The sequence below is a fragment of the Pelobates fuscus genome, chromosome 2 (genome assembly GCF_036172605.1).
Source record: "Pelobates fuscus isolate aPelFus1 chromosome 2, aPelFus1.pri, whole genome shotgun sequence".
In the NCBI taxonomy this organism is placed as follows: Eukaryota; Metazoa; Chordata; class Amphibia; order Anura; family Pelobatidae; genus Pelobates; species Pelobates fuscus.
In genome coordinates this window covers 149433584-149448674 of record NC_086318.1, presented here as the reverse complement: position 1 = coordinate 149448674, position 15091 = coordinate 149433584, and the positions used below count along the sequence as shown (strand labels likewise).

At 40.0% G+C, this 15091-nt stretch overlaps 1 protein-coding gene across 8 annotated transcripts in view; it reads right to left on the bottom strand.

Moving 5' to 3' along the window:
- The window catches only part of TNK2 (tyrosine kinase non receptor 2), a 205011-nt gene that overhangs the window by 70647 nt on the left and 119273 nt on the right, over positions 1–15091 (bottom strand). For all 8 annotated transcript variants that reach the window (XM_063442836.1, XM_063442829.1, XM_063442833.1 and 5 more), the window contains 2 exons: positions 13718–13788; positions 1987–2193 (listed from right to left, as the gene is read on the bottom strand). In XM_063442836.1, coding sequence (XP_063298906.1) covers positions 1987–2193; positions 13718–13788 — 278 coding nt within the window. The remainder of the gene's footprint in view (positions 1–1986; positions 2194–13717; positions 13789–15091) is intronic.

Genomic DNA, 15091 nt, shown 5'->3' with positions numbered 1-15091 from the left:
TCAACTGCAAGAAGGCTGCAGGGACAGACTATACTCACCAGAACACCTACAGGTGATACTCAAAAAATTAGAATATCGCTTTAAATGTTTTTCCTCTTTAAAAATCACAATGTTAAAGGGACACTATGGCCACCAGAACAACTACAGGTGATACTCGAAAAATTAGAATATCATGCAAAAGTTCATTTATTTCAGTAATGCAACGTAAAAGGGGAAACTAATATATGAGATAGATGCATTACATGCAAAGCAAGATAGTTCAAGCCGTGATTTGTCATAAGTGCGATGACTATGGCTTACAGCTCATGAAAACCCAAAGTCCACAATCTCCGTAAATTAGAATTTTTCATGCAATCAATAAAACAAGGAGTGTACATAGAACAATATTGGACCTCTGAAAAGTAAAACCATGCATATGGACTCATTACTTGGTTTGGGCCCCTTTTGCAGCAATTACTGCCTCAATGCGACGTGGCATGGAAGCTATCAGCCTGTGGCACTGCTGAGGTGTTATGGAAGACCAGGATGCTTCAATAGTGGCCTTCAGCTCTTCCGCATTGTTCGGTCTCATGTCTCATCTTTCTCTTGGCAATGCCCCATAGATTCTCTATGGGGATCAGGTCAGGCGAGTTTGCTGGCCAATCAAGCATAGTAACCCCACGGTCATTGAACCAGGCTTTGGTGCTTTTGGCAGTGTGGGCAGGTGCCAAGTCCTGCAGGAAAATGAAGTCAACATCCCCATAAAGCTTGTCTGCCGAAGGAAGCATGAAGTGCTCCAAAATCTCCTGGTAGACGGCTGCGTTGACCCTGGACTTAATGAAGCACAGTGGACCAACACCAGCAGATGACATGGCTCCCCAAATCAACACAGACTGTGGAAACTTCACACTGGACTTCAAGCATCTGTAAGTGTGTGCCTCTCCATTCTTCCTCCAGACTCTGGGTCCTTGGTTTCTAAATGAGATGCAAAAGTTGCTCTCATCAGAAAAGAGGAATTTGGACCACTGAGCAACAGACCAGGTCTGTTTTTCTTTAGCCCAGGTAAGATGCTTCTGACGTTGTTTGTTGTTCAGGAGCAGCTTGACAAGAGGAATACTACATCTGTCCATGTCCCATGTCCAGGATCCGTCTTTGTGTGGTGGCTCTTGATGCACTGACTCCAGCCTCAGTCCACTCCTTGTGAAAGTCCACAACACTTTTGAATGGCCTTTTCCTGACAATCCTCTCCAGGCTGTGGTCATCCCTGCTGCTTGTGCACCTTTTTCTTCCACACTTTTCCATATCACATAACTTTCTATTAATGTGCTTTGATACAGCACTTTGGGCACATCCAACTTCCTTTGCAATTACCTTTTGAGGCTTTCCCTCCTTATGGAGGGTGTCAATGATGGTTTTCTGCATAACTGTCAGGTCAGCAGTCTTCCCCATGATTGTGATTCTTATTGAACCAGACTGAGAGACCATTTAAAGGCTCAGAAACTCTTTGCAGGTGTTATGGCTTACTTGGCTTATGGCTTACTTAGCTGATTAGAGTGGGACACTGTGAGCCGAGAATATTGCACCTTTTCACAATATTCTTATTTGTTTGAATTTGGGGTTTTCATGAGCTGCAAGCCATAATCATCGCACTTATGACAAATCACGGCTTGAACTATCTTGCTTTGCATGTAATGCGTCTATCTCATATATTAGTTTCCCCTTTTACTCTGCATTACTGAAATAAATGAACTTTTGCATGATATAATAATTTTTCGAGTATCACCTGTACATTAAGCAGTAGTTGATCTGGTGGCCATAGTGTTCCTTTAACATTGTGATTTTTAAAGAGGAAAAACATTTAAATTATTACGTTATTACGACTTGTTACCTTTAGATTGATTTCACTTTTATTACTTTGTTTGTAAAACCTGTGTTATGACTACATTTATATAATTCTTATGTTTTTCCAGTTCAGTACTGGAACATTAATTTTTTTTAAGTCATTACCAATTTGCCACTTGGAGTGCTCCACTCTCCTCTCCTGACCACTCCAAATGAGCCATCTCCAAGCTTCTCGTAAAGGGAGAGGTCCTTCTCACTGATGAGGCAGGTCAAGGCCTGCTGGCCTTCAGGCAGAGGTGGGCTGGGAGGCTTGCGGAAAGTACTTTGGGGCAGCGGTGGAAATTCTGAGTCTGGACGTTTTCCACTAAAAACCTGCAGAAGAATTGATATGAACACTTATTCTATGAAAACCAGAAGTCAGAAACAAACACAAACTCTATATTCATTTAGGGTTATACATATTGATTTTGCGTTGCAGTGTTTTTTACTTCTATCAATAGAAATTTACTGAAGTGTCAACATGAAAAGGTTATAAGAGTTGTGAGGCAAGGTTCTAAAACCAGAGAAACAGACAGGAATAATGAATTGGGCTTCATGGCAATCAGTACACCTTTTGGATGTATGCCCACAATTTTGCACACAATTGTATATTATTATCATCACACAAAGTACCATTATTATTGTACTTGTTAGTGTGAAAACATACATTAAAAACGCATATCTATCACCTTCTAGTGTTAATAGATTATAAAATCTATTTAAATGAGTGGTAAGAATGTACAGCAGTAATTTACTGTAAACCATGCATTGTAAAAATATTGGAGTTTATGCTACTGAATAAATCTGGCAATGTTTTAAAATTCTAACCAATTCATCGCCTTTCCTTCACTCCAAAGATAACATTGAAAGTCAGAGGTTAGGATGGGGCTGCGGGGTGCTTAGCTCTGGTATATTGAGGGTCCCCAGGGGTGTTATGTATTTCATTGCCTGAGATACTGAATTCTGATAGTGTGATGTATTTTCTGGAAAATTGCAACAAATCTCTCATCTGGGATTAACGGTTTCCGCTGTCAGATAGTCCTGCTGCTCAATCAATCTCTCTTTCTCTCTGTGACTGTCCTCAGAAAGGAAATCCTGGGACAACTGTTGACACTTGTACAGTGTGTGTCACCAGCCCCTGACCCATCACTAAGCTCATAAGGACATTCAATACTATGAGTGGGTGGGTTCTATTTTCAGAGTAACCCCAGATCCAAATATTCAAATACCGCAGACAGAGAACAGAATAAAATTGTGAGAGATGGCAAAGTTAGCTTCAGCACTACCTTTTTTTCTTGAAGTACCAATTAATATTATATTATATTATATGAATTTTTTTAAAAAAAATCTACCTTACTCTTTGTTATTCTTTAGAGTTCTAAGCATGATGCAAATAGGGCAGCCTTAATGCTTGTGTACATTTAGTTATGTGTTCTTTTTAATCTCTCATACTTCACAATATTGCAGTTTCACACCTGCTTCAGTAGCCATAACAACATAAGAAATGCCATCTGTAACGTGTGGAGCCCTTATTACAATATACTATCAGTTAGTTAAGAAGTCAGTTTTGGTATATATTATCACAGAGATGATTATATTAAATGAACATAACCACTGTAGCCTGCTGGTCGGGTTAAGGTGACAGAAGTCCCATAGTAAGTAGTCAGCCAATAGTGTGAAGCCATGCTTAGCTCTGTAGACCTAACTACTCTGCATAAGAACCACGGAAGGAGGGCTTATGGCGGAACCTAGATAACTTGTCAAACTGTACTAAAATGGTTTGATTACTTACCATTGGACGGTACTCTGGGCACCACAACCACTACAGCAGTCTGCAGTGGTTAAGGTGCCTGAAATGTTCATTTAACAAAAACCTCATTACATTTTTTGCATATATTTGTTTTATTTCAGAATTATAAACTGTGTTTCATGGCAAACATCATACATTTATCTCCTAACTGCACAACAGACTAAATGTCATGCTGTTTAAAAAAAGGGAAGCAAACTATATCTAATTAAGTCCCACTAATTTGCTCTTCTGCTGCCATACCAGTCTAAATGCTGTGGAGACAGGGGCGGATCCAGAACCTAATCTCGGGAGGGGCACTGGTAGATTATTTAAAGGAACAATACAGACACAATAACCACTACAGACCTCTTTAGTGGTAATGGTGCCAGACGTGCCATGGTGCTGTCCAAGAGTAAGTAGTGAAACTGTTTAAGAACAGTTTGACAACTTACCTGGGGTCTTCCGGTACTGGGTCTGTTGTAGGGGATATGGGCAGTAGTGGGGAGTTAGGAGGTGTAGTGTAGTGAGGGCTGCAGTGCATGTTTGTGGGATGCAGGTTGTGTGTGTATGTGAGGGGTGCAGCGTGTGTGTGTGTGTGTGGTGCAGCGTGTGTGTGTGTATGTGAAGTGCAGGGTGTGTTTGTGAGGGGTGCAGGGTGTGTGTGTGTTTGTGAGGGGTGCAGGGTGTGTGTGAGTGAGGGGTGCAGGGGTTGCGTGTGTGTGTGAGCGGTGCAGGGTGTGTATGTGTGAGGGGTGCAGTGGGTGTGGGATTGTGGGGGGTGCAGTGTGTGGGGAGTGCAGTGTGTGATTGTGAGGGGTGTAGTTTGTGATTGTGAGGGGTGCGGTGTGCGTGATTGTGAGGGGTGCAGTGTGTTTGGTTGTGAGAGATGCAGTATGTGAGGGGTGCAGTGTGTGTGGTTGAGACCTGACAGTGTGTGTGATTGTGAGGGGTGCAGTGTGAGAGAGACTTTGTATGCTAGTATTGGGGCTGAGTGTTGCGGGGTCTGAGAGGGGGGCATTTTAAAAATGTTATTATATATATATATATATATTTTTTTTTTTATTTAAGTGTTTGCCCCCTTCCCTGTTTCTTACCTGCTTCAAGGGAGGGTGGTCCGGTGGCACTATTTCCTGGTGGTCCCACGGCACTCTGGGGAGTCTCAGTCTTCACCTCTGCAGCTCTGCCGGGTGAAGGCACTTGTCGAGAGTCCTGGGACCACGAGGAATCGAGCGTTGCCGTGGTAACCACGGCAACGCTCTAAAAAGCCGGGACTCGGCGGCAGAAGCCCTCAGATCCGCCACTGTGTGGAGAAACAATTTTTCTCTACTTGCAATCCTCTTGAAAAACATCCAAAAGGAAAGGGAGGGCTCAATTCGCACTTACAGCATGTGGCATCTTGATATGGAAAACCAGAATATACCTAAACGTATAAACTGAGAAAGGAAAACCTCATAGGGTAATAACGTTAATCGCAATAAATCCCTATTTCAATGTTGCACTCACAAATTGGAGGAGTATTCAGGCTCAGGTATTCATAGCCTGAATACTCCTCCAATTTGTGAGTGCAACATTGAAATAGGGATTTATTGCGATTAACGTTATTACCCTATGAGGTTTTCCTTTCTCTGTTTATACGTTTAGGTATATTTTGTTTTTCCATTTATATTGAGGATTGAGAGGAATCCTTTTGTCATACCTAACCAAAAAGAAGTAACTATCTTTTTGTATTTATTACATACACACTGCACCTGGGTGGTCTATACCTGTTTTTTTAGCATCTTGATATGCCACACCTGTGAGGTGGATGGATTATCTTGGCATAGGAGAAGTGCTCACTAACACAGATCTGACCAATATTTGAGTGAAATGCTCCTTTTGTGTACATAGAAAAAGTCTTAGATCTTTGAGTTCAGCTCATGAAAAATGGGGGCAAAAACTAAATTGTTTTGTTTATAATTTTGTCTAGTGTATATACAAAACACCAACATACTGAACACTGCTGTGCAAGCAATCAATTAATTGCAACAGGATAAATTGAGCAAACAGGAACAGAAGATGGTGAGAGTCCCACTCAAGTAATTAAATTTTATCCCCATCAACATATCTGTACAGGGTGAAAAAAATAAAATAAAAAATGCCCTTGTTATTAATCCCAGGTTTAAAGCAACTTTTCTAGTATTCGGTATTAAAGGATTATTCCCAGGTCACTAACCATAAAGGACAAGAACCCTGTATCCTAAGTCAAATTTTTACCAATTTTAAATAGTCTCTAATGTGAAATTTACTCAGAAGTACTTTCACATACAGCTTAAACTGTATTTGAATATTCAGCTTATTCTGCACAGTTGTAGCATAACACAGGCAATTAGAAGCTAGTAAGTAATCTTATTTGTATAAGGAACCATGGGAGTCATTGGGATAAATACATAATTGACTTGGTGACGAATCACCTCCACATATTTGTCAATAGTTTATTATTAGACTTAATATTATGGGATCTATTGACTTTTAATAAATAATAGTACAATAGAAATAATGTCTCTAATTACACACAGAAATTATTCTTATAGGATATGATGCATATGCATTTAAAACGCTGTTGTTTCATGGTTTCAGTTTCAGTAATGTCATTCATAAAAACAGTTGCATTATAACAATAAGTATTAGTTGAGCACATAAATACAAAGGAGGGTGCGTCTTTCTGTCCAGAAAAAACAGTATGCTTTAGTCAGAGTACTAACAGATAAAGTGCAACAATGTTTCAACGAACCAAGACAAACATAAATCAGGTAAAAACACTGTTGAACTTTATCTGTTTGTATGCAAAATAAATGTATTCTCATTTTACTTTAGGAGTGCTTAAAGGGACACTATAGTCAATAAAACAACTTTAGCTTAATGAAGCAGTTTTTGTCTATAGATTATGCCCCTGCAGTCTCACTGCTAAATTCACTGCCATTAATGAGTTAAATCACTTTTGTTTCTGTTCATGCAGCCCTATCCACACCTCCCTTGAAAAAAAAGGTTTAATTTTCAATCAGATGTAACTGTAAAAGATTTTATTTATCTCATGTTCTGTAAATTGAACTTTAATCACACACTAGGCTCCTGAAAGGTCAAGCAAGCTATTAACAATGTAGGAGACTCTAAATTATACAGACTGTGCAATAAAGGAAATGTAAACAATAGAGGACTCTTTACAGGATGTGTTTAGGAAAGATGTGCAAGTCACATGCTTGAAGGTGTGGTTAGAGCTGCATAAACAAAGTTAATTAGTTCCAAAATTGCACTGAATTGAGCGGTGAGACTGCAGGGGCATGATTTATACACCAAAACTGCTTCATTAAGCTAAAGCTGTTTTAGTGACTATAGTGTCCATTTTAGCCTTTCTTTGGATTTAACTTCAATATTCTTTAGGCTGTAAATGCCATGACTGTCATACAGATGAATCCTGTTTAAAAGTGATAGGAGTTGCAGAACACAGAATCTCAAAGGTGAGTACCCACTACCTCAAATTTCTCTCTAAATGTAAGTCTTCCCATAATCCTTAACAATTACTGACCTTATGTCCCTGTAACTGCAAAATAAGGTAAAATGTATCCATACTTACCATTATTTTCTTTTCCTGGTCATATGCCACGGCAGCACAACGATGGGTAGCTTCTCCCTATCCCTTATTAGACAGGAACTAATTAAAATAAATGTACCACCTCCTATCCCCTCCTCCCCCAGTCTTGTTACTAACAATATCCCAGGGACGGGACCTTTGTGCTGCCATGGCATATGACCAGGAAAAGAAAATTACGGTAAGTATGGATACATTTTCCCTTTTCCTGGCCATATCCATGGCAGCACAACGATGGGTAATACCCAAGCAATAACCAAGGGAGGGAAGAAGAAATAAAGAAACCACAGACTCCAAAATATCATATGTAAAGAGGAGGAAAGAGGATCTCGTGGAATGAGCTTTGAGTCCATGCGGGACTGGAGCTTTCGAGGCCTGATAAGCTTGGATGATGGCCGATACAATCCATCTACTAATGGTAAATTTGGAAGCCTGACTGCCCTTTCTACATCTGTTATAAAGGACAAAGAGGCCCGGAGATAAACGCCAAGGGGCGGTTCTGTCAACATAGATTCTGAGGCATCTCATCAAATCCAAGGAGGAAAGATCTCTGTCATCACCATCTACTCGTGGAACTGGATGCAGAGCTGGGAGAACAATTTATCTCGAAATTCTGGGATAGTACGAAGGACGACCCTGTCCTTATGGAAGACTGAGAAAGGCTCCTTAACCAACAGAGCATGAAGTTCCGAGACCCTTCTGCCCAAAGCCAAAGCCACCAGTGAGGCAGTTTTAATGGAGAGAAAATGGAAAGACACTGAATCCAAAGGTTCAAAGGGGTGCCACCTTGATGGTTGATGTAGGCTACTACCGCAGCATTGTCTGACTGTATCTTCACCCAACGGTGATGAATTAGTGGAGAGAATGTTTCAGGGCTTCGAGAACAGCGAAGAGTTCCAGGAGATTGGAAGGCAAGTCATCCGCAGGGAACTTCCACTCCTCCTGCGCAAAGAAACGAGAATCAAGCAGGAGATAGGAGGAAAGTAATGCAGCATTCGCCAAAAACGATTCCCACGAGTGTGTGAACCAGGGGGCTTTAAATAAGCGTCTGACGTCACACACGAAAGCACCTGTGCGAACAGGCGAACAAGCATGCGCGCGAACGCACGCCACCATTCGTGGGATCAAACGAACGTTCGCCCAGAATATGCGAACCCAAAACCAAGCGGCAAACCACAAAACCAAACGAACGCATGCGCGTTCAAAAAAACGAACGCCAAGCTGATATGAAAGAAAAAACAGGGACTTTAGAAGGATGTCCAAGCCTTGCCCACTGCTACCCCTAGGGTCACTGCAGCATGTGGGAACCAGGCATAACAGCTTGCTACCCCTTGGGTTACAGCAAGTACCAGACCCCCAGTCACTAAAGGGGTTTTCTCCAGGGGGTCACCTTTGCGCAGGGCCATGTACTGGAGACTTCCCAAGGGAGAGAGGCTGAACTCCCAAGGGGCCAGGGGAACAAATCCCCAGGTAAGCCATAAAAGAAAAAACGCATGTCCTATAGGGATAGGACAGGAACAAAAAGACTGAGGGAGGCGAGGATAGGAGGTGGTACTTATACATTTATTTTAATTAGTTCCTGTCTAAGTAGGGATAGGGAGGAGCTACCCATTGTTATGCTGTCATGGATATGGCCAGGAAATTAGTGTGTCTTGCACTCTAATGAATCCCGCCATTATAAATATCACTACAGTGCTGCTGCATTTGTGGTCATATTTTTAAGTCAATCAACCAATGCTATGCCCCTGCTGGGAATTAACTGATAGACAGGCTGGTTATTAAATAACTACTTGGCACAATCTGTGTCCTGTGCAATATGGTATAATATTGTTACTAATTAAAAGGAGGATTTACAGAGTACACTGTGATGCCTTCAGCCTTTTCTAGACATGAATGGCACATTGATAATGAGGTAGATGACTGCAAAATATTTGCCTCCTGTCCTTATTAAAATTAAGATTATTAGTACACTAAAGCTAGCATAATCTTTGATTTTACCTGAGCAAATAATAGGTGTTTTAATCTAGCTGGGATTCCTGCTTAAAACAACAACAACAAAAAAAAAAAAAAATATATATATATATATATATATATATTTTTTTTTTCTTTTATTATTATTATTTTTTTTAATACACTAAATTTTATTTTTGTTTCTCATTGCATCTTTAATCCCTCAGGATCAGGACTATTTTGTATTACAGGAACAGATGAGCTTTGGTGATTTTGTTATGTAATAACTAAATGCAATTCCCTTATCCTCATTTAGTGCACCAGCACGTGCAATTCAGTGTATTACATCTTTAAAATATAGATATGGCTTTCTTTTGATACACAAGCATGTAGTAAGTAAATTACATAAAATTAACAAGAACATGGACAATTTACTTTTGTACTTTTCATATTTCAGTGCACAAGACAGGTATTGGAGCTCAGAGAACACATAACACCCTGGGATGCTCTTGGAACATCTTACAACACTGTCGAGCTTTGGGGATATACACAGAAACTTGGAATCTCTGGGACATACTCAGACCCTGGGAAGCTCTAGGAACATAAACAGACTATGGGGAATCTCTGGGACATACTCAGACCCGGGGAAGCTCTAGGAACATAAACAGACAAATGTTGCCAGGGTAGGCAACATTTGGCACTCCTGATGTTGTGGACTACATCCCCCACAATGCTATTACAGCCATAATGTTGGCAAAGCATCATGGGAGATGTAGTCCAAGACATCTGCAGTGCCTGAAGGATGCCTATACCTGCGTCTAGGACATACTCAGACCCTGAGAATCTCTAGGAACATAAACAGACTATGGGGAATCTCTGGAACATTCTCAGACCCTGGAAAGCTCTAGGAACATAGACTATGGCGAAGCTCTGAGACATAATCAGACCATGGGAAGCTCGGGAGACATATATAGACTATGAGGAGAACTTTGGGAGCTCTTGGAACATACACAGAGTATGGGGAGACCGTGGGGACCTTGGGAACATACAATGACCCAGCTTGCTAAATTGGTTGATGAGCCAATGTATATAACACAACTTTATTGTATTCTGTTTTCACACAGGATATCAGTAGACCTGTAATAGATCTGTAACTGACTAAAAATATATTCTATAAATGAGCAGAACATATATCTAATAAGTTACCAAAAATATTTCCAATGTGTGAGCAAATGAGGTTCTCCAAAATCACTAAAAGTAGTTTGTTTTTGAGTATTTTTTTTGGCATATTAGTTATTGTACAGTTTAAGCACATCTATACACTTATCAGATCGATTTTCTGCTAACTTAATATATTTTCTGCTGTCAGTTACAGAACTATTACCAGGGGCTTATCACTATTTTAAAATGAAACCTTTCAGAATTTGCTATGTCGGACCCATAAATGTAACAGCAGTCAAATAATCCAAATTGCCATAAAAAAAGTATATATACATTTTTAATTAGTATACATAAGGTATTTCTGACAGCAATTGTAAACGTGTTTGAGTCCTCATCAAACTATTGTTCCTGTCACAATTATCCTGTAATAAGTTCTCACATTTGTGTTAAAGTCTCCTTAATAATATTGTAAAGAGTTGTGGGATTTGTTAGAGCTATATAAATGCCAATAATAATATTTAATACAGTAAAAATACAGCCAAAACATGTGGTGAGATTTAGCTTTTTTAGTGTTTTTTGTGTGAAACGTCAGATAAAACACTATGATTGATATCCAGCTATATTCCCTGAGTAATGCAGTGTCACGTGATTGGCACATGTTCTGGCGATGTTACCTGCATAAATCAAAGATGCACAAATTTCAGTTTTTCAAATTAAATTTTGTGTGTAAACAATTTTTGGGTGAATAGCTTGTTTTGAACAATATAGAGCCCACCAGTTTCATCTTTTCCCAAATGTTGAAAGGAACACTATAGTGTTAGACGTACAAAAATGTTAGACGTACAAAAATGTATTCCTAACACCAAAGTGCCCTAGTCAACATTTAGGTGACCAGGCCAGCACTGCAAACTTTAAAAAAAGATAATTTACTTACCTTTAATCCCCTGTCACGCCAGTCTCCTCCGTAAAGCTCTTATGTCAAGCCTTGCCAAGCCCCCAGCCATCACTAGTGACTGCTGAGGTAAAAAGGCTCTATCTATTGAGGATTCCACAGTCTTGTAGGATCCTCCATAGATCTCAGTGTTGATGTTGATTATTATTATTATTTTATTATTTATACAGTGCCAGTAAATTCCGTAGCGCTGTACAATTGGTGGACTAACAGACACGTACAGGGCCCTGCTCATGGGCTTATATGCTATAAGGAGTGGGGTGTAGTGACACAAAGGGTAGAAGTAGGGGTGACGAAGTAGGTTGCTAGAAAAGTATTTATTAAGGTAGGTTATTTTTGACAGTTGCAGGAGAGGAGTCATGGGGGGTATGAAAACCTGCTAACAGTCTGCATACACGTCTATTACTGTCTCTATGATTGACGCTGGTGACTGTCATTGAAGTGGCTTAAAACATCAAATGCTTATAATCAGTCATGCAATTTACTTTTAGAGCAGGGGCATGAATGAAAAGGCCAGGAAGGATGGATTTAACTGCTCCGGACCTGGAGAAGCTAATTAGCCCAATTACAATGGAGCTGTTTATGTTTAAGAGCACATTGTGCAAAGCGTGGCCTCAAGCGTTTGTTTTCCATGACATGCATGACACGTTGGTTGTCCTCAATAGATTCATTTTATTCTCTCCATAATTCACAATAACCTGCTATTGCCAAGTAATGTTTAGGGTGGAGCACTCCATTTACTCAGAGGTTTTTTGTTAATAACAGCGTATACAGATAGCAATTTATCTAGAGTGGTAGTGGTTTGTGGTTTAGGGTATATTCATTCTACTTAGAGGGGTGCATTTAATTATTTATATAGTTTGCTTGTTTTTAAGGGTGTTGTATAACTTCATTAGTTAAGTCCTGCTTAGGTGTCACAAATATACTTTAATCGGGTCCTATTGCTTGCTGAAGGTCCAAAGAGATACTTTTTTTTAATGAATCTTTTAGTTCACAAAGTCAAGAACATAGGAAAATATCATGAGTTTTCACATTTCCATTAAATCATTAGCCACACTGCGATGGAGCACCACCCAAAAACACAAAACAATAACAATGGGTAACAGGGAAGTCCTTTCTCAAAGTTTTGACACCCAAATGTCAAATTTTGTTAATATAATACTGATAATATATCCTCCTTAAAATGGTTATAATAGAAGGAGGTCCCCTATCACTGTCAGTGCACACAGCTACAGCTGAACCATTTTGTATACATCACTAAAATGAACTTTACAGGGTCACTGAGATCACCAGAATTGACAATCTCTGCCAATCAAATGCTTTCCCATGGGAAGGCATTTGATTGTCTTAGATCGTGAATTCTGATGATCTCTCCAAGGATGGGAGGTGGGGGCAGGTCCAGCACTAGCAGACCCACTTGGCGCTTGAATACAGGTACGTTTTTAACTTAACAAACGCTGAGCTGGTCAATCATCATCTAATCATAAAAAATGAATTAAATCAATGCATCTCTATGGAGAAAGTTCAGCATGTCCATACAGCACTGGCCCAGGAAGGCCCCTCTAGAGGTCATCTGGGTGACCGCCACTGAAGGTGTCCCTAGGCAGTAATGTAAACACTACCTTTTCTCTGAAAAGTAAAAAAAAGGTCTGCAGTGACAGGGTATAGACATTAAAGGAATACTATAGGGTCAGTAACACAAACAACCTATAGTGTTAGAATCACCATCTAGCCCCTCCTGCCCCCCTCATGCCTCCCTAAATACAGTAGAATCTTACTTTTATTCAAGCCTGCAGCTGCTGCCTCTGCCCCTGTCTGTCTCTGACCTGCCTGCTGACATCATCAGAAGTGGTGGCCTGATCCAATTACAGTGCTTCCCCATAGGGTTGGCTGAGACTGTCAAGGAGGCAGATCAGGGGCAGAGTCAGCACAAGACAAACACAGGCCTGGCCAATCAGCATCTCCTCATCGAGATGAAGTGAATCAATGCATCTCTATGAGGAAAGTTCAGTGTCTGCATGCAGGGGGTGGAGGCAATGAATGGCAGTGCTGCACAGTGAGCAACACTGTCCCGGGAAGCACCTCTAGCAGCCTTCTGATGAGTGGCCATTGGAGTTATCATTGGGCTGTAATGTAAACAATGTATTTTCTCTGAAAACACAGTGTTTACTGCAAAAGGCCTGAAGGGAATGATTATACTCACCAGAACAAATACAATAAGCTGCAATTGTTCTGCTGACTCTAGTGTCACTTTAAGCTTTAGTTATCCTGGTGACTATAGTGTCCCTTTAAGGTATAAGCCCATGAGGTAGGCACATTCCATACAAGTTCCTGTTCCTCTGAGAGACTCCTTCATAGTAGACTCCTTCATGAGGCTTACCTTGCTCATCCAAGATTTCCTCTTGCACATAGCTTTCCTCCTCTTCACTGCTTCCCATAACCGACGCTGGCCTGTATGAGCAGTAAAAACAAAACAATAAATGCCAGTGGTAAAAACTGCACTATTGTGTCAATCTTTTAAAACTCAAAACCAGCTCTCTGTTGTGTGGTATTTCTCTTTTTAGGAGTTCAAAATTTATTTTCTACACAACTCCACAGTTTTAAAACTCAATGTAACATGAGATGTATAAACTGAGTTCCACAGCCAAATGCAATATGTATCACAGAGCTCCACAGTGATAAAACTCACAGAAACGTGCTGGATGTTTAGCAGAGATTACCAGTGACACATTTTATACAATGTGTAGTGTGTATCACAGAACTCAACAAGTCAGTGGTCTGTGTAAATAAAGTAACACTGAATTGTAGTTAATTAAAACCTGAATTGCAAAATGTACACACAAAAAAAGAGATAATCTGAAAAATTATTTGCAGTCACAATTTAGCTATTTTAGCCAAAATTCTGAAATCTGGCTTTAAATTAATTACATTCTGGCATTTAGTGAATACATCACAGAAAGATTGTCATACTGGTTTCGTATTCTACACATATTAGTGAGTTACACAAGATTTTGCCACAGATATGAAATTACAAGATATGTTCTTTAAACAATGCGGGGATAAAAACCAACAATTCTGTGATGTTTTCATGGGAAATGAACAATAACAATTTAGAATAATCATATTTACATTTAGATAACATACTATAATATTGTGTTTTATACGGGTGTTGTGTTGCGTTGTGTTTTGTTCCTGCAATGCATACAAGGTGACGAGTTTACAATTTTTATCTTCCCAGCACACAGACAGTAAACATTTACACCTGACCCACTGACTTCTATTATTAAACAAACACTCCACTGCCCAAATAAATGCAAATTACTGTTGAGTAGATATACCCCATTGAAGACATGCATGCATTTACTTATGCATTTTTTTATTGGGGACATGTCGAAAAACAGGTTGCAAAACCTTGTCTGCAGCCTTTGCAAGCATGCCCCTTCTAACCCAGCCCAGACTTTCTGTGGCTGTCCAATTACAAACATGCCAATGTAGCTCAATGAGAAGGCAGTTGGTCTGGGCAATCGCCTGCCTCTTGAGTTTAGGTACACAGAACTAAGAAAATCCAGGAAGTAACAGGACCGGCTGTCTGAATGACAGAGAGAGGGTGTAACAAGGTTAATTTATAAGAGTGTCAATTTCTATTAAAATATCCACTTCAGAAACATGAAGTGCTATAGAGGTCTACAGGGTCCCTTTAACTATAAATTTGCTTTAATTCACATGTAAATGCTCCAATAATGCCACACACAAG